The sequence below is a fragment of the Haliotis cracherodii genome, unplaced genomic scaffold (assembly GCF_022045235.1).
Source record: "Haliotis cracherodii isolate W230 unplaced genomic scaffold, xgHalCrac1.p SCAF_1, whole genome shotgun sequence".
NCBI classification, from domain to species: domain Eukaryota; kingdom Metazoa; phylum Mollusca; class Gastropoda; order Lepetellida; family Haliotidae; genus Haliotis; species Haliotis cracherodii.
This window is the reverse complement of record NW_027266264.1, coordinates 2731929-2758947: the sequence shown is the minus strand read 5'-3', so window position 1 is coordinate 2758947 and position 27019 is coordinate 2731929. Positions and strand designations below refer to the sequence as shown.

Genomic DNA, 27019 nt, shown 5'->3' with positions numbered 1-27019 from the left:
TCAAAGCAGACTGATTTATTACTTTCAAAAATCAATAACAAAAAATAACAAAAGAAGAAAAGATCTTTGGGCAAATCACCACCTGATCAAATAATAGCAAAATCTGGTTTCAATAAAAAAAGCAGATGCTTTACTAACCATGGCGGTATTCAAACTAAAGACAGGCAGAAACTATCAGACCAAGTAGTCATACTTGCCCATAATACTGTTGTTGTCCACTGCCCTCATCTCCCACAGCACAACACTGAATAAATGATGCCTTATAATGGCCCATGACAAAATCACCAGTATATGTGAACTAAAGAATGCAAAACGGCTTACTGCCTCTAGTTTTTAGTTTTCGTGAGCATCCAGTACTTCAAAAGCTACTCTTGTTCCAAACACTAACAGAAGCTCATGGAGAAAAGTGTTCGGAATCTCAAACAAAACATATTATTAACTTTTCAACAATCCTAACAAACTGTTTGCAAACTCAAGTCTAAATACTTGATCAAATGTTGATTGAATTGGCATTAAAAACAATATGACACACAAAAACCTGAGCAATAACAATACTGAACATCATTGGATTGCTTTGTTGATCATTTATACAAATATGCACCATTAGGACAATGATTGTCTGTAATTAAAATATTAAGTAAAATTTCCTAAGTAGATCACAGCACCATATTTTCAGCACTAAAACTGACTTGGAATCACATTGAATACAACAATCACTGCCATAGGTCAGTCGTAACTGGAGGAAATACAATACCTGACATAGAACATGCAGGTGTCGTACCAGTAACATATACTCACCTCCAAAAGAAACGCAAATTATAGATACACATAGAGACATTTGTACGTTAAGAAGACGTGTATTCAGTGTGTACCACTTAATGACAAAACTAACAATCGGTCAAGTGTTACCACATTGTCTTTATTCTTATCATGATATGCTGCATGTGATTTCCAAACTTTATACTCTAATCCTTCACAAGACAAAGTGCAAGAATCTATGACATCACATGTGATGCGTTCATCAGCATCGGTTCAGACAACATACCAGTATGTTCGTTTGTGCATTGAACCAACATAATATCTTTTGAATATGAGTAATATTCCTATATTCACCAAAATATATGGTATTTGCGTATCTTTTGTTGGTGAGTATATTTAATGAATCACAAGACGCATGAACAAGCAATAACGATGGCGAAGCAGCTGTGCAGAATGTTACCAGGCTCGTACACGGCTGACCAGACACAATTAATTAGTATGTTTAATTCCACGTAAACTGGGGAAGTAGATAGATTAACCAGTTTCAATAATTGGTTGTGCCACTTTAATGAGATGTTATTAGTTCCACAGCTGACATTGATCTGGATACAGTAACATCAGTTGTCACATATTGCTTGTATGTCCTGTCATCGGTCGGTGTAACCCATATGTGCCAGGCAATATGGCGAGGGATATTGTCCTGTCCTTTAACACAAATTTGGTATCAGCTGATTGGTCATCAGTAGGAAGCTGGTTTCTGATCATCATTAGTTCTCTAAAGGCAATAATCTTTTACAGCATCAGCATTAGCATCCTAGGAGTTCTTCTGGGGGACTTTGATGACCACCTGTTGAACAACAACCCATCCACATCAGCAGCTTGTACAGGGAATAATGCTCAGTACAATTTAAAATGCACATGTATATATTATACACTTGCTAATAAAGGATGATTTCAGCAATATTCCTGCCACTCTACAACAGGAACACGAGAATGGGCTTCATACTCCTACATGACAAACAAAGGCCAGAAACCTTCCTCACTGCCCCCATAGGGTGAGTGAGTGAGTATAGTTTTATGCAGCTTTTAGCAATATTCAAGCAATATCACAGCAGGGGACACCAGAAATGGGCTCCACACATTTTACCCATGTGGGGAATCGAACCTGGGCCTTCGTTGTGACAAGCAACACTTTAACCACAAGGCTACCCCACCGGCCCTGACACTGCTGGTCATCACATAGTACTATAGTCCATGACAAAGGTTGTACACCAACAAGGTGCTGCACTCTATCTGTAACCATCTAAGCATTGTGGATTTTCCATGAAGGATGCAGAAATACCCTCACTGTTAAAAGACTACTCACATTTTTCACTTCAATGTACTGTTGAAGGCCATATTCACCCCTGAAATAACAAAGAAGATGAATACAAATATACATTATTCAAAGGTAGAGCTATAAGGCCCTGTAGCTCACCTGACAATTGTTAAGTACAATCAGGATCTTGTCAGTAAGTTTGGAGACGAAACTCTCCACACAAAATCGTGGCCACGACAGACCCACTGGAAATCTATTTCAACCCTTTAAATGCTGGTGTCCTCATGGGTAAATAAGTTTACAAAGTGCAAGGAAATGAAGTGTGCCTAACTAATGGACACAGAGACACTGACCAATAAACACATATAGCCAAAGTCCGACAAGGAATAAAAGCAATACTCACATCTCTCGCCCGAGGCCGGACATCTTGAATCCACCAAATGGGGCCTGAGCATTGACAGACAGGTAGCAGTTGACCCTGCACAGGGGAGACAATCCAGTCATTCCTTATTTCATTCATTGATGCTTAATGTTCCTAATGTATTCGGGGTGCAGTGAATACACTGAGGCGAATATAGGGTAACGAATGCCAATATTAATTCACGAATATAATAACAAGTCAACAGTTGATGTATTATTTGTTATATTCAGTGGAACAATAACAACATAAATTATTTGACATGTTTTGTTAATTATTAAAATATTATACATTCTATATACTGCACTTATCTAGGTACTAGAATCTGCTCAAATGCGACAATGACCAGTCACCAAAATACTGTCAAAATAAATAATGTGTTAGAGTGTTGTCTTTTGAAGACATCTATGTATATAAAATGTTCTTATGGATATTTTTAGGTACAGGGTATGTAAACGCACATAAATATTCAATTCTAGTGGCCACGAATAACAAATTCGATCATGAATGGATACGGTTCAATTCACCGAAAACGCGAGTGAATCGTAACAGCCCTATAATGTATCCAGATTGGGAGAATGTCCACAAGAAGTTTCAATTTTCAGTATGGTCAAAACGTATAGGTCAAATTGACGTCAAGATTTACAATTTTACAAAAAACAGAACTTCTGTGTGGAGCCCCACAACTATAGCACTGAGATGGGTATTACCCGGTGCTTGCTGATGCCATGTAAAATAAAACTGCATTTAGCACCAAATATTCCCATTGGAACTTTCAGCTCTACTGGTCCAGCAGTTCTTTTCATTTACAATATGGCTGCTGGCAAGCATACTTGAATTGCAGTCAAGACGCCTTGACCATCTCACCGCCAAGTTGCAGGCCTCAGGCCCCTTAAGCTTTACAGAAGATGAACTTATCTTATGATAAGATTAACAAATCAAAGATGGCTACCTTGTGGCCATATTGTAATTCCAATTTTGATGCCTTGAAAATACTTGAACCCCTTTAAAGTAACAAACATCCACACAAAGTTTCAGCTGAATCCAACAAGCCATTTCGGAAGAGAAGAAAGAGATAAGTTGTGATGGACAACACAAGCCTAGGCCCGATGAGTTAATAAGCAAGCCTTACAGGACTTAATGGTACACTGCGTGTCACAATCATTACATACAAGATATGACGTCATGGTCGGATATAGTAAAGCACCAAACACGCTCTCGGTTTCTATTGTGATATTGCAAAATGTTTTACCACCCACAGTTGGGAATATTGTACCTTCTGCAATATTACCTTCTGACAAAGGCTGAGAATGAAGTGCTTTTCTATATATGTCCACTTCCGCAATGACGTGGCTTTCAAATTAACTGTGTCAGTCACAGGTGATTATTGTGATTTGAAACCTCTGATTGACCAATCAAATTTGAGTACAATACAAATTGATGTTGGAATACTACAATCATCCTGTTCCAAGTGTACCAACCAATTTACAAGTACAAACTCTATTCACCTACGAAATCACCATATCGTGTAGAAACTCTATTCACCAACAAAATCACAACGTGTGTAGAAACTTACTGTATTCAATGTTTCTGGTAATCATGTTAAACAATGCATTAATATTGCTGAGAGACGATGGGGCCAACTCACCACACTGTTCCAGCCTTGATTCCACCAGCGAAGGCCAATGCCTTGTTTATGTCATTGGTGAAAATGGCTGCTCCCAGACCATAGGCCGTGTTATTGGCACGCTCCAGCACCTCATCCAAGGTCTTGAACTTGATTATTTGCTGAACAGGTCCAAATATCTGCAAATCATATAAAAAAAGAAGGTTATGTCAAGGCATAAAGACTTTTAAGCCTTAAGAACATGCATAAAAAATGTTTGCTTTTCAAAGTCAATTGCAAAACAAACTCCTCATACTACTTATGTTGACAGTGAAAGGCGTGGTGTCCATGAGGATGGCGACAGAATGTGGCCAAGTACTTTTGTTGTCATGGAGCTGATATTGTGTCAAGCTGATGCAAGTAAGATAACGTCAATGTCATCTGAGTTCCACAACAGGTGGACAGAGATTCGCACGCACGCACACACGCACGCACGTTTTGTCTGACTGACCTCTTCCCTGGCTATCCTCATGCTGTCTGTGACATTGGAGAAGACCGTGGGCTCGATGAAGAACCCCTTCTCTCCATGCCTGGTCCCGCCAATCTCACACGTAGCTCCTTCGTCCTTCCCACTCTTGATCAGCTCCAGTATTTTCTTCAGCTGCTCACCATCGATCTGAACACATCACCAACATCACATTGAACACATCACCTACATCACTCTGATCACATCACCTACATCACTCTGAACACATCACCTACATCACTAGGAACACATCACTTACACCACTAGGAACACATCACCTACATCACTAGGAACACATCACCTACATCACATTGAACACATCACATACATCACTCTGAACACATCACCTACATCACTAGGAACACATCACCTACACCACCTACATCACTAGGAACACATCACCTACATCACTAGGAACACATCACCTACATCACTAGGAACACATCACCTACATCACATTGAACACATCACATACATCACTAGGAACACATCACCTACATCACTAGGAACACATCACCTACACCACCTACATCACTAGGAACACATCACCTACATCACTAGGAACACATCACCTACACCACCTACATCACTAGGAACACATCACAGACATCACTAGGAACACATCACCTACATCACTAGGAACACATCACCGACATCACTCTGAACACATCACCGACATCACTCTGATCACATCACCTACATCACTCTGAACACATCACCTACATCACTCTGAACACATCACCTACATCACTAGGAACACATCACCTATATCACTAGGAACACATCACCTACATCACTAGGAACACATCACCTACATCACTAGGAACACATCACCTACACCACTAGGAACACATCACCTATATCACTAGGAACACATCACCTACATCACTAGGAACACATCACTTACACCACTGAGAACACATCACCTACACCACTAGGAACACATCACCTACACCACCTACATCACTAGGAACACATCACCTACATCAATAGGAACACATCACCTACATCACTAGGAACACATCACCTACACCACCTACATCACTAGGAACACATCACCGACATCACTAGGAACACATCACCTACATCACTAGGAACACATCACCGACATCACTCTGATCACATCACCTACATCACTCTGAACACATCACCTACATCACTCTGAACACATCACCTACATCTCTAGGAACACATCACCTACACCACTAGGAACACATCACCTATATCACTAGGAACACATCACCTACATCACTAGGAACACATCACTTACACCACTGAGAACACATCACCTACACCACTAGGAACACATCACCTACATCACTAGGAACACATCACCTACATCACTAGGAACACATCACCTACATCACTAGGAACACATCACCTACATCACTCTGATCACATCACCTACATCACTCTGAACACATCACCTACATCACATTGAACATATCACCTTCATCACATTGAACACATCACCTACACCACCTACATCACTAGGAACACATCACCTACATCACTCTGAACACATCACCTACATCACTCTGAACACACCACCTACATCACTCTGAACACATCACCTACATCACTAGGAACACATCACCTACATCACTCTGAACACATCACCTACATCACTCTGAACACACCACCTACATCACTAGGAACACATCACCTACATCACATTGAACACACCACCTACATCACTCTGAACACATCACCTACATCACTCTGAACACATCACCTACATCACTCTGAACACATCACCTACATCACTAGGAACACATCACCTACATCACTAGGAACACATCACCTACATCACTCTGAACACATCACATACATCACTAGGAACACATCACCTACACCACCTACATCACATTGAACACACCACCTACATCACTCTGAACACATCACCTACATCACTAGGAACACACCACCTACATCACTCTGAACACACCACCTACATCACTAGGAACACATCACCTACATCACTCTGAACACATCACCTACATCACATTGAACACATCACCTACATCACTAGGAACACATCACCTACATCACTCTGAACACATCACCTACATCACTAGGAACACATCACCTACATCACTCTGAACACATCACCTACATCACTAGGAACACATCACCTACATCACTAGGAACACATCACCTACACCACCTACATCACTCTGAACACATCACCTACATCACTAGGAACACATCACCTACATCACTAGGAACACACCACCTACATCACTCTGAACACACCACCTACATCACTAGGAACACATCACCTACATCACTCTGAACACATCACCTACATCACATTGAACACACCACCTACATCACATTGAACACATCACCTACATCACTCTGAACACACCACCTACATCACTCTGAACACACCACCTACATCACATTGAACACATCACCTACATCACTAGGAACACACCACCTACATCACTAGGAACACACCACCTACATCACTCTGAACACACCACCTACATCACTCTGAACAACTCACCTACATCACTATGAACACATCACCAACATCACATTGAACACACCACCCACATCACTAGAACATATCACCTACATCACTAGGAACACATCAATGACATCACATTGAACACATCACCTACATCACTAGGAACACATCACCTACATCACTCTGATCACATCACCTACATCACTAGGAGCACATCACCTACATCACTAGGAACACATCACCTACATCACTAGGAACACATCACCAACATCACATTGAACACACCACCCACATCAATAGAACATATCACCTACATCACTAGGAACACATCAATGACATCACATTGAACACATCACCTACATCACTGGGAACACATCACCTACATCACTCTGAACACATCACCTACACCACTAGGAACACACCACCTACATCACTCTGAACACATCACCTACACCACTAGGAACACATCACCTACACCACCTATATCACTAGGAACACATCACCTACATCACTCTGATCACATCACCTACATCACTCTGAACACATCACCTACATCACTAGGAACACATCACCTACATCACTAGGAACACATCACCTACACCACCTACATCACTCTGAACACATCACCTACATCACTAGGAACACATCACCTACATCACTAGGAACACACCACCTACATCACTCTGAACACACCACCTACATCACTAGGAACACATCACCTACATCACTCTGAACACATCACCTACATCACATTGAACACACCACCTACATCACATTGAACACATCACCTACATCACTCTGAACACACCACCTACATCACTCTGAACACACCACCTACATCACATTGAACACATCACCTACATCACTAGGAACACACCACCTACATCACTAGGAACACACCACCTACATCACTCTGAACACACCACCTACATCACTCTGAACAACTCACCTACATCACTATGAACACATCACCAACATCACATTGAACACACCACCCACATCACTAGAACATATCACCTACATCACTAGGAACACATCAATGACATCACATTGAACACATCACCTACATCACTAGGAACACATCACCTACATCACTCTGATCACATCACCTACATCACTAGGAGCACATCACCTACATCACTAGGAACACATCACCTACATCACTAGGAACACATCACCAACATCACATTGAACACACCACCCACATCAATAGAACATATCACCTACATCACTAGGAACACATCAATGACATCACATTGAACACATCACCTACATCACTGGGAACACATCACCTACATCACTCTGAACACATCACCTACACCACTAGGAACACACCACCTACATCACTCTGAACACATCACCTACACCACTAGGAACACATCACCTACACCACCTACATCACTAGGAACACATCACCTACATCACTCTGATCACATCACCTACATCACTCTGAACACATCACCTACATCACTAGGAACACATCACCTACATCACTAGGAACACATCACCTACACCACCTACATCACTCTGAACACATCACCTACATCACTAGGAACACATCACCTACATCACTAGGAACACACCACCTACATCACTCTGAACACACCACCTACATCACTAGGAACACATCACCTACATCACTCTGAACACATCACCTACATCACATTGAACACACCACCTACATCACATTGAACACATCACCTACATCACTCTGAACACACCACCTACATCACTCTGAACACACCACCTACATCACATTGAACACATCACCTACATCACTAGGAACACACCACCTACATCACTAGGAACACACCACCTACATCACTCTGAACACACCACCTACATCACTCTGAACAACTCACCTACATCACTATGAACACATCACCAACATCACATTGAACACACCACCCACATCACTAGAACATATCACCTACATCACTAGGAACACATCAATGACATCACATTGAACACATCACCTACATCACTAGGAACACATCACCTACATCACTCTGATCACATCACCTACATCACTAGGAGCACATCACCTACATCACTAGGAACACATCACCTACATCACTAGGAACACATCACCAACATCACATTGAACACACCACCCACATCAATAGAACATATCACCTACATCACTAGGAACACATCAATGACATCACATTGAACACATCACCTACATCACTGGGAACACATCACCTACATCACTCTGAACACATCACCTACACCACTAGGAACACACCACCTACATCACTCTGAACACATCACCTACACCACTAGGAACACATCACCTACACCACCTACATCACTAGGAACACATCACCTACATCACTCTGATCACATCACCTACATCACTCTGAACACATCACCTACATCACTAGGAACACATCACCTACATCACTAGGAACACATCACCTACATCACATTGAACACATCACCTACATCACATTGAACACATCACCTATATCACTCTGAACACATCACCTACATCACTAGGAACACATCACCTACATCACTAGGAACACATCACCTACATCACTAGGAACACATCACCAACATCACATTGAACACACCACCTACATCACTCTGAACACATCACCTACATCACTAGGAACACATCACCTACATCACTCTGAACACATCACCTACATCACTAGGAACACATCACCTACATCACTAGGAACACATCACCTACATCACATTGAACACACCACCTACATCACTAGGAACACATCACCTACATCACTAGGAACGCATCACCGACATCACTTACACCACATCACCTACATCACTCTGAACACATCACCTACATCACTCCGATCACATCACCTACATCACTCTGAACACATCACCTACATCACATTGAACACATCACCTTCATCACATTGAACACATCACCTACACCACCTACATCACTAGGAACACATCACCTACATCACTCTGAACACATCACCTACATCACTCTGAACACACCACCTACATCACTCTGAACACATCACCTACATCACTAGGATCACATCACCTACATCACTCTGAACACATCACCTACATCACTCTGAACACACCACCTATATCACTAGGAACACATCACCTACATCACATTGAACACACCACCTACATCACTCTGAACACATCACCTACATCACTCTGAACACATCACCTACATCACTCTGAACACATCACCTACATCACTAGGAACACATCACCTACATCACTCTGAACACATCACCTACATCACTCTGAACACATCACATACATCACTAGGAACACATCACCTACACCACCTACATCACATTGAACACACCACCTACATCACTCTGAACACATCACCTACATCACTAGGAACACACCACCTACATCACTCTGAACACACCACCTACATCACTCTGAACACATCACCTACATCACTCTGAACACATCACCTACATCATATTGAACACATCACCTACATCACTAGGAACACATCACCTACATCACTCTGAACACATCACCTACATCACTAGGAACACATCACCTACATCACTCTGAACACATCACCTACATCACTAGGAACACATCACCTACATCACTAGGAACACATCACCTACACCACCTACATCACTCTGAACACATCACCTACATCACTAGGAACACATCACCTACATCACTAGGAACACACCACCTACATCACTCTGAACACACCACCTACATCACTAGGAACACATCACCTACATCACTCTGAACACATCACCTACATCACATTGAACACACCACCTACATCACATTGAACACATCACCTACATCACTCTGAACACACCACCTACATCACTCTGAACACACCACCTACATCACATTGAACACATCACCTACATCACTAGGAACACACCACCTACATCACTAGGAACACACCACCTACATCACTCTGAACACACCACCTACATCACTCTGAACAACTCACCTACATCACTATGAACACATCACCAACATCACATTGAACACACCACCCACATCACTAGAACATATCACCTACATCACTAGGAACACATCAATGACATCACATTGAACACATCACCTACATCACTAGGAACACATCACCTACATCACTCTGATCACATCACCTACATCACTAGGAGCACATCACCTACATCACTAGGAACACATCACCTACATCACTAGGAACACATCACCAACATCACATTGAACACACCACCCACATCAATAGAACATATCACCTACATCACTAGGAACACATCAATGACATCACATTGAACACATCACCTACATCACTGGGAACACATCACCTACATCACTCTGAACACATCACCTACACCACTAGGAACACACCACCTACATCACTCTGAACACATCACCTACACCACTAGGAACACATCACCTACACCACCTACATCACTAGGAACACATCACCTACATCACTCTGATCACATCACCTACATCACTCTGAACACATCACCTACATCACTAGGAACACATCACCTACATCACTAGGAACACATCACCTACACCACCTACATCACTCTGAACACATCACCTACATCACTAGGAACACATCACCTACATCACTAGGAACACATCACCTACATCACTCTGAACACACCACCTACATCACTAGGAACACATCACCTACATCACTCTGAACACATCACCTACATCACATTGAACACACCACCTACATCACATTGAACACATCACCTACATCACTCTGAACACACCACCTACATCACTCTGAACACACCACCTACATCACATTGAACACATCACCTACATCACTAGGAACACACCACCTACATCACTAGGAACACACCACCTACATCACTCTGAACACACCACCTACATCACTCTGAACAACTCACCTACATCACTATGAACACATCACCAACATCACATTGAACACACCACCCACATCACTAGAACATATCACCTACATCACTAGGAACACATCAATGACATCACATTGAACACATCACCTACATCACTAGGAACACATCACCTACATCACTCTGATCACATCACCTACATCACTAGGAGCACATCACCTACATCACTAGGAACACATCACCTACATCACTAGGAACACATCACCAACATCACATTGAACACACCACCCACATCAATAGAACATATCACCTACATCACTAGGAACACATCAATGACATCACATTGAACACATCACCTACATCACTGGGAACACATCACCTACATCACTCTGAACACATCACCTACACCACTAGGAACACACCACCTACATCACTCTGAACACATCACCTACACCACTAGGAACACATCACCTACACCACCTACATCACTAGGAACACATCACCTACATCACTCTGATCACATCACCTACATCACTCTGAACACATCACCTACATCACATTGAACACACCACCTACATCACATTGAACACATCACCTACATCACTCTGAACACACCACCTACATCACTCTGAACACACCACCTACATCACATTGAACACATCACCTACATCACTAGGAACACACCACCTACATCACTAGGAACACACCACCTACATCACTCTGAACACACCACCTACATCACTCTGAACAACTCACCTACATCACTATGAACACATCACCAACATCACATTGAACACACCACCCACATCACTAGAACATATCACCTACATCACTAGGAACACATCAATGACATCACATTGAACACATCACCTACATCACTAGGAACACATCACCTACATCACTCTGATCACATCACCTACATCACTAGGAGCACATCACCTACATCACTAGGAACACATCACCTACATCACTAGGAACACATCACCAACATCACATTGAACACACCACCCACATCAATAGAACATATCACCTACATCACTAGGAACACATCAATGACATCACATTGAACACATCACCTACATCACTGGGAACACATCACCTACATCACTCTGAACACATCACCTACACCACTAGGAACACACCACCTACATCACTCTGAACACATCACCTACACCACTAGGAACACATCACCTACACCACCTACATCACTAGGAACACATCACCTACATCACTCTGATCACATCACCTACATCACTCTGAACACATCACCTACATCACTAGGAACACATCACCTACATCACTAGGAACACATCACCTACATCACATTGAACACATCACCTACATCACATTGAACACATCACCTATATCACTCTGAACACATCACCTACATCACTAGGAACACATCACCTACATCACTAGGAACACATCACCTACATCACTAGGAACACATCACCTACATCACATTGAACACACCACCTACATCACTCTGAACACATCACCTACATCACTAGGAACACATCACCTACATCACTCTGAACACATCACCTACATCACTAGGAACACATCACCTACATCACTAGGAACACATCACCTACATCACATTGAACACACCACCTACATCACTAGGAACACATCACCAACATCACTAGGAACGCATCACCGACATCACTTACACCACATCACCTACATCACTCTGAACACATCACCGACATCACTCTGAACACATCACCTACACCACCTACATCACTAGGAACACATCACCGACATCACTAGGAACACATCACCTACATCACTAGGAACACATCACCTACATCACTCTGAACACATCACCGACATCACTTTGATCACATCACCTACATCACTCTGAACACATCACCGACATCACTCTGAACACAAAACCTACATCACTCTGAACACATCACCGACATCACTCTGAACACATCACCGACATCACTCTGAACACATCACCGACATCACTCTGAACACAGAATCAGACACATACACACATGGAAACAAGTATCTACTGGAGTACCTATTATAATTATTCATGGGTCATTAGTTTTTGAATGGGCCGACACTTTGAACACAGACCACCTCCGTATTACCGCGTCTTGTACAATGCAAATCAGTCCAACCTGAGGGCCATTCTTGGTGTTGGGGTCATAGGGGTCACCAACACTTCGTTGTTTTGCTGCCTCCACACTGCGCTTCACAAACTCATCATAGATCTCCTCCTGTACAAACGTCCTTGACCCCGCGATGCAGCACTGCCCCATGTTGGTCATCACAGCCTCATGCGCCCAGGCTACGGCATTGTCCACTGCAAGAACAGGTGCCATCAGTGATAGAGGGGTAAATAGTGAGAGTAAATCAAAAGCTGTCATCAGAGAGGGAGTGGTAAATCAAAGGATGCCATCAGAGAGCGAGGAGATATATCAAGAGGATGCCATCAGAGAGCGAGGGGGTAAATCAAGGGATGACAGAGAGGGAGGGGGTAAATAAAGGGATGCTATTAGAGAGGGAGGGGGTAAATCAAGGGATGACATCAGAGAGTCGGGGGGGAGGGTTTAAATCAAGGGATGAAATCAGAGAGGGAGGGGGGTAAATCAAGGGATGCCATTAGAGAGGGAGTGGGTAAATCAAGGGATGCCATCAGAGAGGGAGGTGGGTAAATCAAGGGATGCCATTAGAGAGGGAGAGGTAAATCAAGGATGACATCAGAGAGCGAGGGGGTAAATCAAGGGATGCCATTAGAGAGGGAGGGGGGTAAATCAAGGGATGCCATTAGAGAGGGAGTGGGTAAATCAAGGGATGCCATCAGAGAGGGAGGTGGGTAAATCAAGGGATGCCATTAGAGAGGGAGGGGGTAAATCAAGGGATGCCATTAGAGAGGGAGGGGGTAAATCAAGGGATGACATCAGAGAGGGAGTGGGTAAATCAAGGGATGACATCAGAGAGGGAGGGTTTAAATCAAGGGATGACATCAGAGAGGGAGGGTTAAATCAAGGGATGACATCAGAGAGGGAGGGTTTAAATCAAGGGATGACATCAGAGAGGGAGGGTTTAAATCAAGTGATGACATCAGAGAGGGAGGGTTTAAATCAAGTGATGACATCAGAGAGGGAGGGTTTAAATCAAGGGATGCCATTAGAGAGGGAGGGTTTAAATCAAGGGATGACATCAGAGAGGGAGAGGTAAATCAAGGGATGACATCAGAGAGGGAGTGGTAAATCAAGGGATGACATCAGAGAGGGAGGGGGTAAATCAAGGGATGACATCAGAGAGGGAGGGGGTAAATCAAGGGATGACATCAGAGAGGGAGTGGGTAAATCAAGGGATGCCATCAGAGCGGGAGTGGTAAATCAAGGGATGCCATTAGAGCGGGAGGGGGTAAATCAAGGGATGACATCAGAGAGGAAGAGGTAAATCGAGGGATGCCATCAGAGAGGGAGTGGGTAAATCAAACTGGGGGTTCCCGGTTCCCGGTGACGAGTAAACCCCTTGACCAGTGGTCTAATTCAAGGCCCAAGTTACGAGTGACTAAATGGTGTTTCATGGTGTAGTCCCTAATATCACAGCTGTATTGAAGTATAATCCACTGTGCACGGAGATGTGAATCAAGCTGAAGTCTTACAGTCAGAGTTATCTCCCTTCAAGCTATGGTTGACAGAACTGCCACTTCTATCACACTCACTCACAACACATACACTCCCACACAGCTTTTAATGGGGATATTGCTATTATTCATGAGTGGTAGACAGTTCATTGATGTAATTTTAAATACTCACAGTTCGAGTCAGCGAAGATGACATTGGGACTCTTTCCCCCCAGCTCCAGGGTTGTCCTCTTGAGGTTCGTGCCGGCCGCGGCAGCCATGATAACCTGGCCGATCTGAACAGCAGACAAACAGGGAAAACTTCATTCTTTTGCTCATCGTATAGTGGATGACATTTTTTGTATGTATTTAATGTTATTCCTTTTATCCATTACGGATTTTCATAACAAACCCCTTTGTCAGTCTTGTGTCCTTGGGCAGGCCATAATAATAGTTTACACCCTGGGTCATGAAAACATTCACACACAGAGAGGGTCAACAAAATAAATGACACCCAATTAGGGTGACATGCAGGGATGGTTTCTGAAAATTAATTAATGTACATCAACAGGGTCATCTTCCAAAAAAGAACAAAACTCTCAAACCCATCTCCCCACAAATAAATAAATGACATTTGTACATGTTGCACACACAACCAGCTTTTGTAAAAAAGAACAAAAGCATCCAAATAGTCCCCCTGTATTACAGTACACGTGCACTCACCTCTGTCGAGCCTGTGAAGGCCACTTTGTTGATGTCGGGATGCTCGGAGATGGCAGCACCAGCTGTAGGTCCATACCCGGGGACAATACCCACTACACCCGTTGGGAACCCTGCCTGGAGTAAACATCATACTTTCAGGCAACAGAGGGTACTTCTCGGTAGGAAGTCAAGGTTCAGCCTTTTTGCCAACACTTTTGCCCTGACACATATATGTAGGACAGAGAATACATATATAGGTAGGACAGAGTGTATATTTACATGGACAGTGAGTGAGTGAGTATGGTTTTACGCTGCTTTTAGCAATATTCCAGCAATATCACGGCGGGGTACACCAGAAATGGGCTTCACACATTGTACCCATGTCGGGAATCAAACCCAGGTCTTCGGCGTGATGAGCGAACGCTTTAACCACTAGGCTACCCGACCGCCCCTTACATGGACAGAGAAAAAATATATTGAAGAAATATATGCACACAAACAGAAATGGCTACTTTGGGTACAAACGCACAGTGTGAAACTATTTGTGTTTTTACACTTTTCAGGCGAATATGTATGCAAGCAATTCTAAATTATTTGGGCAATGACGATATATTTTGCTATTTAACACAAACATGCAGCTTGGATGTGTTTTTACTTTTACATGTTTCCCCCCCCCCTCCTTTTTTTAATACATATGTAAATGTGTTTGCAAATCCAAAACACAGTAATAGCAAATTATAGACTGGAATGATAATGGTTTAACGCAGAAATATTTATTATGTGTCAAGGTTTGGCGGGAAACAAACACTACCTGTTTGCGACTTAGTCCAAATTGTTTCCATGGAAACACAACAAATTGAAAAATGTAAACGTATGAAAAGGCAATAGTTGAGCATATGGTCATTGCACATGTGTAGTTTCAGGCAAAAATATTCATTAGTTTGAGAGTAATGGCTTGGAGGAAACAAAGTCTAGCGTTGTTGGAGACTAAGTCCAAATTGTATCAATGGAAACATATCAAAATAAGGTTTAGCAATGCATATGGCAAGTTTTGTTGAAAAACATTGAACAGTTTTTAAGTTGTGGCTTGGAAAAGGATGGGAACGCCAAGGCCAACAGGAACCAAGACCAAGACAATACGTTTGCTCTCTCTTTGCAGTGTCATGTCACGTCATGTCATGACACAGGGCCAGTTGACCAAAAAGCTTCTTACTTCTTTGAAGAGTGCCCCGAGGTACAGTGCTGTGAGGGGTGTCTGTTCTGCGGGCTTCACGACGATGACGTTGCCGGCACAGAGGGCGGGGGCTATCTTCCAGCAGAACATGGTGATGGGGTAGTTCCACTGGGGACCACATGGGGGGAGAGAGAACAAGGAGATGAACCACAGAGATTAACAAGCATTATAGCTAAAATGGATAGAATTATCATTATTCTGCCCACATGTTATCAGAAATGAGCGGGCCACTGTTACTTGATAATGCCCTCATATTGTTTGATAACGGGCCATTATCACGTTCAATGTTCAATAGTGACGTTATCTGGTTTGTTTTATGATGTTTCCATATTTGTAAAAGTCGGTCGTTGTGTGTTGATTGGATTTAATGTTTCAAAACCGATATTGTTGTTTATTTTTATTTGATAACAAATCTATCCATTTCAGCTATAAGAACGGTAACACTATTTGTCAGGGCATTATCATTTGCAGAAGCCCTTAAGTCTTTTCAACTGCCCTCCTTCGTCGGACTGTTAATGGAAAACCTCAGGCTTCTGTAAATGATAATGCCCTGAAAAATAGCCTTGCCCTTATATAGCACTGCAAAGATGTCTGTCATGACCCTGTCGGTCGTGTCTTGTTTAGACTGTCAATATTATCTGTTGTTTCTTACTATTACTGTCCTAAATTGCCATGTTTCTTACTTAGAACTACAAAATTGGCATCCGTCCGGACTAGTACAAGCAGCCACACACACGTGCATACATGTCTATACTTAGGTTCAGCAATCTTGGATGTGACATTTAACCCCATTTCACCTCACCTCACCTCATAGCCGAGAAGTTAAGTAGACGATAACTGAAAAGAAGTGTACTGGTGATTTTGTGGCCTGTATACAGACTCCTCAAGACTTTCTAGAGACTTTTTCTTTAAATGTAAGATAAAACATAAACAAAATTCATATTCTACCCATCAAATATTGTGTTCTTCAACAAGCAATGTATTTGGCTATTTTCATTCCCCATAAGGGATTACATCAGTTTGCAACAGAAAGAAAATCTTAACGAGTGATTTGCCAAGAAGTAAATGACTTCGATTTCCCCTCTGCTTCCTCAAAGAAAACAGAATTTGGACTCTAAAGGTGGAACATATTTTTCAATTTTAAAAGTCATTTTTCAGCCTTCTATGTCATTACAGTCAACACATCTATCCCAGCAGCATACTTACAGGAATGATCTGCCCACAAATCCCAACTGGCTCATGGCGAGTGTAGCAGAAGAAGTCACCATCTGGAACAGATACAGAGATTTGTCACGCCATCAGTGTTCATGCAGCTCCAGTGTCAAGTCATGAAGAGTCCTCCGGCCTTGCAGGCATGACCGTTCAAATATCCTATGAAGCCCTTATTTCAATAGGTGAAAGAACAAGTGGTTGTTGTTCGATGCAACTCGCCAAAAATCCAGCTATATGATGGCAGTTTGTAAATAATCAAGTCGGGACCATACAATCCTGGGATTGACATCATAAGCATATTGATCTACGCAATTGGGATACGATGACATGTCTCAACCAAGTCAGCAAGGCTGACCAGCCGATCCCATTAGTTGCCTCTTTACAGCAGGCATGGGTTGGTGAAGGCCAATTCTAACCCGGAACAAGGGAGAGAGTTTGGTTCAATGCTACTTTCAACAATATTTCAGTTTTTGTTTGTTGTTCAAAGATGCACTCAGCAATACACCAGCTATATGACGTGGTCTGTAAGTAATCAAGGCTGGACCAGGCAATCCAGGGATTAATATCATGATCCTTGCAATTTGGATACGATGACATGCATCAACCATGTCAGCGAGGCTGACCAACCGATCCCATTTGTCGCCTCTTACAACAAGCATATTTACCTTTTACGGCCAGCATCGGTTGCTGAAAACCTATTCTAACCCGGATCTTCACAGGTACAATATTTCAGTGATATATTATGGTACATCAATGGGGAGAAAAACTGAAAGTGCTGTTCACCACTGTGAAATCTACACACATACAGTGCTGACAGAACAGGAACCCATAGTAAGCAAGTGTCCACTGCTGATACAGCACTATAAGAACACAATTAGTAAAAGGCAAACCACTACTGGTTCTTTCAGTAACAGTGTGATGTGAACTGATGGTGACCTTGCCTGATAATTAGCCACTTTCAGTATCACTTTCTCGTATTCAAGCAAATTTGCTCATTTTGCTTTTCATGACACACGTCATCCCACTCCAGAACACCCACCAACTGGAATGGTCCTGCCCTGAATCTTGTCCGACCAACCAGCATAGTATCGGATCACATTGATGCCGAACACGATGTCCCCCACCGACCCATGGAATGGCTTTCCATTGTCCAGTGTCTCCAAGCTCTGTAACGGAACAGGAGATTTATGTGAGTTATACCCAGGGACATGGGATTATGTGATAGTTATACCCAGGGACATGGGATTTATGTGAGTTATACCCAGGAACATGGGACTATGTGATAGTTTTACCCAGGGACATGGGATTTATGTTAGTTATACCCAGGGACATGAGATTTATGTGAGTTATACCCAAGGATGTGGGATTCTGTGATAGTTTTACCCAGGGACATGGGATTATGTGATAGTTTTACCCAGGGACATGGGATTTAAGTGAGTTTTACCCAGGGACGTAAGATTTATGTGAGTTATACCCAGGGACATGGGATTTATGTGAGTTATACCCAGGGATGTGGGATTAATGTGACTTGTACCCAAAGATGTGGGATTCTGTGATAGTTTTACCCTGGGAAGTGGCATTATGTGATAGTTATACCCAGGGACATGGTATTCATTGACACAAGGGGCGTTCAATAAGTTTTGCAACTTGGGCATTTGTGTTTACACAAACAATGTCAATTTGTGGCAGGTGTGACACTAGTCATAACATCAGGTTGACACGTGTCATAACAAGTTCCAGACACAACAATAAGTTAGATGTGATGGCTTCATTCACCTAAGGGTGGTCACAATCATGGATTCTCTCAAACATGAACAACTCGCTGTAATAAAGTTTCTTACCAAGGAGGGATGGAAAGCAAAAGAAATCCATGATCGCATGTGTAAAGTGATGGGTAAGGATGCTTCTGACTCTTCCACAGTTTGCCGTTGGTCGCTACAGTTTAAAAGGGGTAGGGAATCCATAGACGATGACCCAAGGTCAGGCAGGCCTTCAGATGCCACCCAGTTGACGAAAACTGTTAGTTTTTAACACTGTTACGTGATAGTTGTAAGCAATCTGTGGTCAATACAGTGAGGAAAGTATGTGCACAACTAACATATACCCTAATCCAGGAGTGAAAAAAATGTTTCTGTTTTCCTCTTCGAGTGAATTTTAAATGTCCAAGCTGACAGAGATAGATGAAACAGACATAAAATATTCACAAAAACACAAAACTACAACTCAGTGAACACAAGAATCTGAATCTGTATTTTAAGCACAAATGATAATACACTTTTCTCAAATTTGATTTGAACTGAAGCCATTCTCAGAGGCTGATATTTGGCTTTAAGTCTGCAAGAAATGTTCGTTACTATTTCCAAACAGGTACTAAAGACATCCCAATTTATGTAATCATATGTTTAAAAACAATATGATACAGGTTCGCCCATATGACATCGCTTGACATTACTGATTGCATTGCATCAGATCCAGAGTTGGAACACCTCTGTCAGAATACCTCAGTCAGAATACCTCTGTTAGAATACTTCAGTCAGAATAGCTGACAGAAATACCTCTGTTAGAATACTTCAGTCAGAATACCTATGTCAGATTACCTCTGTTAGAATACTTCAGTCAGAATACCTCTGTTAGAATGCTTCAGTCAGAATACCTCTGTTAGAATACTTCAGTCAGAATAGCTGACAGAATACCTCCTTTAGAATACATGTTAGAATAATTCAGTCAGAATACCTGGTCAGAATAGCTGTCAGAATACCTCTGTCAGAAAAACCTCTGTTAGAATACCTCTGTCAGAATACTTCAAGCAGAATACTTCTGTTAGAATGCTTCAGTCAGAATATCTGTCAGAATACCTCTGTCAAAATATCTGTGTTAGAATATCTATGTCAGAATAGCTGTCAGAATACTTCTGAATGGAAGAATATAAGAACATTACAAAAGTCTCATTTCAGTCGAAAAAGTTTTTTCCAAAATATTTTTCCACCTGGGTACTTAAGTCTAAAAATCCTTGACAATTCAGCATACAACATCCCTAAGCCAAACTAACAAAAGTGTGGAAGGTGGAAGGATGCATGGCAAGGAGACTGTAAGTGGGGTACAAATGAGCGGAAATAGGAACCAACTTACAGCCAGGTATGCAATGTCCCTCTCAATAAGGTCAGCCAGTTTCCACAGCAGCTTGCCGCGACGACTTGCATCCATGCGGCGCCATTCAGACCCCGGCTTGAAGGCTGTCTTGGCTGCTTCTACTGCAGCATTCACATCGGCCTGGGGAGATGAGGAACTGTTATAAGCTGACAGCTGTAGCTTTGCTGCTATAACATCTGTAGTGTTGCTGCTATAACAGCTGTAGTGTTGCTGCTATAACAGCTGTAGTGTTGCTGCTATAACAGCTGTAGTGTTGCTGCTATAACATGACAGTTGTAGTGTTGTTGCTATAACAGCTGTAGTGTTGCTGCTATAACAGCTGTAGTGTTGCTGCTATAACAGCTGTAGTGTTGCTGCTATAACAGCTGTAGTGTTGCTGCTATAACATGACAGTTGTAGTGTTGTTGCTATAACAGCTGTAGTGTTGCTGCTATAACATGACAGTTGTAGTGTTGTTGCTATAACAGCTGTAGTGTTGCTGCTATAACATCATGTACTCACCACCAAAAGAAACACGAACCATAGAAACATTATATTAGAAGTATTAGAAGTATGAATGTTAAGAGATGTTTCCAATGTGTACCACCTAATGACAATCTAACAATCAGGCAAGTGTTACCACAAAGTGTCTTTATTCTTATCATGATATGCTGCACATAATTTCCACACTTTACACGCTAATCCTGCATAAGACAAATGGTGCATCTCGAGTTCAGTTCACACAACGTAACAGTATGTTCGTTTGTGCATCAGACCAATCTAATATCTCTTGAATATGAGTAATTCTTCATATATTAACAAACGTGTGATATTCGAGTTTCTTTTGTTGGTGAGTATTGACGTTGTGTGTTGCCACGACAGCTGTGGTGTTGCCGCTGTAATGTGATAGATTTAGAGAGTGGCCACCTGTTGCTCTAATACTAGACTTTTGCTGTTGTGACACAAAACCTATGTTTAGTTTAACTGTCTTTGGCAAAATATACAAAAGGGGTGAAACTTCCGGCCTAAGTGTGAATGAAGAGTGGGGAGACCACTTCAGCCCAAACCTTGTCTCCTTCCTGGACGTCAGCGATCTTCTCTCCAGTCGCGGGGTTGAACGTTGGAAAGGTTTTTCCGCTTGCTGAGTTCACAAACTCATTACTGAGGAAGATCTGAAAAACGTTAAATTGCACTCAATAAAAGTACTGATAGTGAATGTTGTGTAATTGTCCATGCAATTGGGATATGACGTACATCATCCAAATCAGTAAGCCTGACCACCCAATCCCTTTAGTCGCCTCTTACAACAAGCAAAGTCGCCTTACTGATAGTGAATGATGCTGTAATTTGGCTCAAAACCGGCTAAACTGTAAATACTGCTCTGCATGTTAACATGGTTAATATAAAATGTTTGTTTTATTTCATCAGAGACCATATAATAGATTTGCATATTTGCAGAGTTAGAATCAACTAGCGTATGTGCAACGCACATCAAATAAAGGTTCAGTTGTCAACTCAGGGAAGAATTCTGCCCATATCCCCCCTCCAAAACTTGAATATGTATGTACTGCCGCTCAATCCTTTTAGTTATATATATTTTTTAGGGGTGAAAAGGGGGAAGTCTAACCGTTTATTTCATGATGAAATATTGTTCTATCATGATATCATTTCTGGAAACTCAAGCATGCGCTTGCAACTTGATGACATCGTAAATTGGACAACGATATTTTGGAGGATGAAGTGTCTAGTGATATGTTAACCATTAATGTGGTTGGGAACACACAGATAAACATAAATGGAAGTAGTCCAACAGGTTCAGAGGGTCACCGGTATCAAGATAGGGGAATAATGCTCATAGCGATTTTTGGCAAGGTATGGACCCTTAGAGTTATAAATTTTGTGATAGCATTGCAGCGGTGGCAGCTGTGTGGGTGTTATCACCTTTTTACAAAATGGCCGCCAAAATATGAGTTACAACATATAAGTGGCCATATCTAAACTCCTAGAGCAGTTAGGACGGTTATTCTGGTATGTATGACTAGGTTTGAAGGGTCAATGATCTCATTTCTGCCTTTACCAAAACCATTGGAGCATGTTTTTATATGAAAATCCAAAATGGACGCCAAAATGTTTATTACCACATACAAGTGGCCATATCTAAGGTCATAGAGCAGTTAGGACAGTCATTTTGCTGTCTATGACTAGGTTTGATGGATTAAAGATTGCATTTCTGTCTTTACCTAAATATCGCAGCCTTGCTTTATATTGAAATCGAAGATTGCTGTGAAAATGTCTCCTGGCTAGCATATAAAATGCCTTATTAAAGCTCCTAGAGCAGTTAAGCAGTGTTTTTGGTGTTCATGATCAGGGTTGAGATGTCAAAGATAATTTTGTTTGTCTTTACCTACAATGAGAAATCCTTCCTTTATATGTGAATCCAAGATGGACACTAAAATGGCTGCAGTCAAAAATTTAAACTCTGATTATGTGCACATAGTTCACGACGAATCTAAACTGCCGGGCAAAAGAAAGTTTTCACTTTAAAAATTGTTGTATAAAAAGCAAAAAACCTGGTACAGGTTTCAACCCCCGCAGAAAACATTCGCCCAAAGGCAACATGACCATGACCACAACCACAACACAGATTTTCGAACGCAGCTTTCCAAATCATGCATTGTTGAAAACGAGCAAAACATGATTTTGAGACATTGGTCCAAATGCACGTGCTTAAGTACCGACGTTGGACAGAGCAGGCATTCACTAAGCAAAATAAACAAAAAAGAATATGCCCAGACTTACACAAGCGCAAGAGACAGAGCGATCGGTATGTCCAATAAGGGGGCTACTCAATGTCAGATAGCCAGAACCTTCAACTGCTCCCAGACCACCATCAGCAAGTTGATAATACGCTACCAACAGAAAGGACGGACTCAAGACAGGCCAAGATCGGGAAGACCGAGAGTGACGACTCCGGCCGAAGACCGCTACATCCGACAGATTCACCTCCAAAACGGATGTGTGGCGGTGATGGCGACGTCAACGGCGGCAACAGCACAAGGGCATGTAAACGAGCCTACCGACCCTTCCGTGGAATGACCTTGACCCGTCTACACCGTCAACGCAGACTGCAATGGGCACGAACTGTACGTCGGTGGCAGCGACGTGACTGGGCAAGAGTGCTCTTTACAGATGAAAGTCGGTTCTGTCTGTTCAGGAAGAGTTCAAGTTTTTCAACGAAGGGGAGAGCGACTGGCGCCAAACTGCATTAGAGAGGTTCACCCGTTTGTAGGTGGAGGCGTCATGGTATAGGGTGGCATTTGTGGCCAGATTACAACACGGCTGGTTATCATCCGAGGAAACCTGAATGCTCAGCGATACAGGGATGAAGTGTTGAGACCTGTTTTGGTGCCCTTTATTCAACATCAGCCAAGAAGATCAATTTTGCAACAAGACAAACGCAAGGCCTCACACTGCCCGAATTGTTCAAGACTACCTGAACAACGTTAACATCAACGTACTGCCCTGGCCAACTTCTTCTCCAGACATGAACCCCATTGAACATCTCTGGGATCATCTTGATCGTCAGCTGAGACAACATGTACCGCCTCCAGCGAACTGACAGGAACTTGAACAGACTCTATTGAACTTATGGAACAGGATTCCTGTTGACATTATCCGCCGACCGACGACGTCAATTAGGAGGCGAGTGTTGGCGTAATGGATGCCCAGGCGGTCACGCCTCCTAATTGACGCTATTGATGACGTGTTACCTGACTACTATGTCATTAATGGACTCTTCATGCACTTTTTCAATGAACTCTGATTTGTGTAATTTTAAATTTAGACCCCTTGACTCTTTCTTTGTGTATTGCGGAGAATGCAATATCGGCATTACAATGCATTTTCATTCTAATTCATGGAAAATGATTTCTGTTCATGAATTAATCATCATAAATCTCACATATGCCTTTGTTTTTGGTATTTGGTCAAGTGAAGTCTTTATGCTCCAATGGTTTTGGTAAAGGCAGAAATGAAATCTTTGACCCCTCAAACCTAGTCACAGACACCAAAATGACCGTCCTAACTGCTCTAGGAGCTTAGATATGGCCACTTATATGTGGTAACTCATATTTTGGCTGTTTGGGTATTATGGGTTTGAGAAAATTACTAGTTCAGCAAGGGTTGAAAACGGACTTTTATAGTCAGGTAACTGCCTTGCCTCGGGAAGATGAGCATGGAAAAAGTTCTGCCATACCCATACTAGGGGCGAATATGGGATTTGAACCCACGGTCATAGGTTTCTACGACTCTTTAGCGAACGCAACTTTGCACAGCAAAATGCGGTACCTTCAAGGACTGGGTGTATTTTGATGACCAAATGAATTATGGAAAATACATGTGAGAGGCATCATTGCACAGCACGTGCTGCCTTATTTGTTATGGGTTTGAGAAAATTACAAGGGGCCATGGGAATGAGATATTGTTGGAAAACACTCATCCCCCTCGCCTCCTCGCGGCTATCCCAACCCATTTCCCCACAGCATGATCACCACGAAGGGTGCAGGTCGTGACCCGGGTCATGGTGTATTCTACATCAAAACCAGTGTCTAACTTGCGGGTACCAGCTTTGCACCCTCGTGAATAGCAAGCTGGATTTGATGTTGTCTAAACTCGCCAGATCTTGTTTGAGATATGATGTCGTTTCGACCGGTGCCCGTTTAGCCTAATCTCGATTACAACCGGCAGCTGATAATGTTTCTGCTGCAATCGCAAATTGTCAAGTCAAAATTTTCCTTCGTTCTGCAAGAAATGGACATGCCATGATTAGAGAAACAGCTGTCTTGCTACCAAACATGTTAGTCCTACCTGGGTGAACTTTACTTCGGGATTGCGTATTGGTTCTGGTTGAATCTCAGCCATTGTGATAGTCTTGTTTTGTCTTCTACGCCTCCTTCGCTGTCGATTGTGACTTTATAGCTATCATGTGACATACCACGTGGTCAAGCTCGAAGCGGTACGAGGCCGCCTGTGAAAAGGCTTTGTCATGCCCCTGACTCCCGAATGTTCCAATCGGTACACATTTTCTTAACATACTAAAAATGTATTATAGCGATTTCTAAATGGCAAAATACAACATCAATATGTTATCAAAAATAATCTGTCATGCAGTTTCGTTAAATATGAAATGTGATCGATCATTATATGTACACAGATGTGTACAACG

At 42.3% G+C, this 27019-nt stretch overlaps 1 protein-coding gene across 1 annotated transcript; it reads right to left on the bottom strand.

Moving 5' to 3' along the window:
* On the bottom strand, positions 1-26777 carry LOC139471411 (retinal dehydrogenase 2-like). Its single transcript, XM_071253778.1, has 14 exons — positions 26662-26777; positions 22863-22967; positions 21796-21936; positions 19706-19832; positions 18661-18722; positions 17434-17562; positions 16242-16355; positions 15712-15814; positions 14059-14243; positions 4613-4777; positions 4144-4301; positions 2481-2555; positions 2126-2165; positions 1-1606 (listed from the first exon to the last, which is right to left on the bottom strand). Exons 1-14 carry the CDS (start codon positions 26713-26715, stop codon positions 1574-1576), a joined length of 1491 nt encoding a protein of 496 aa, XP_071109879.1. The 5' UTR covers positions 26716-26777; the 3' UTR covers positions 1-1573.
* Positions 26778-27019: the final 242 nt, after the last annotated feature.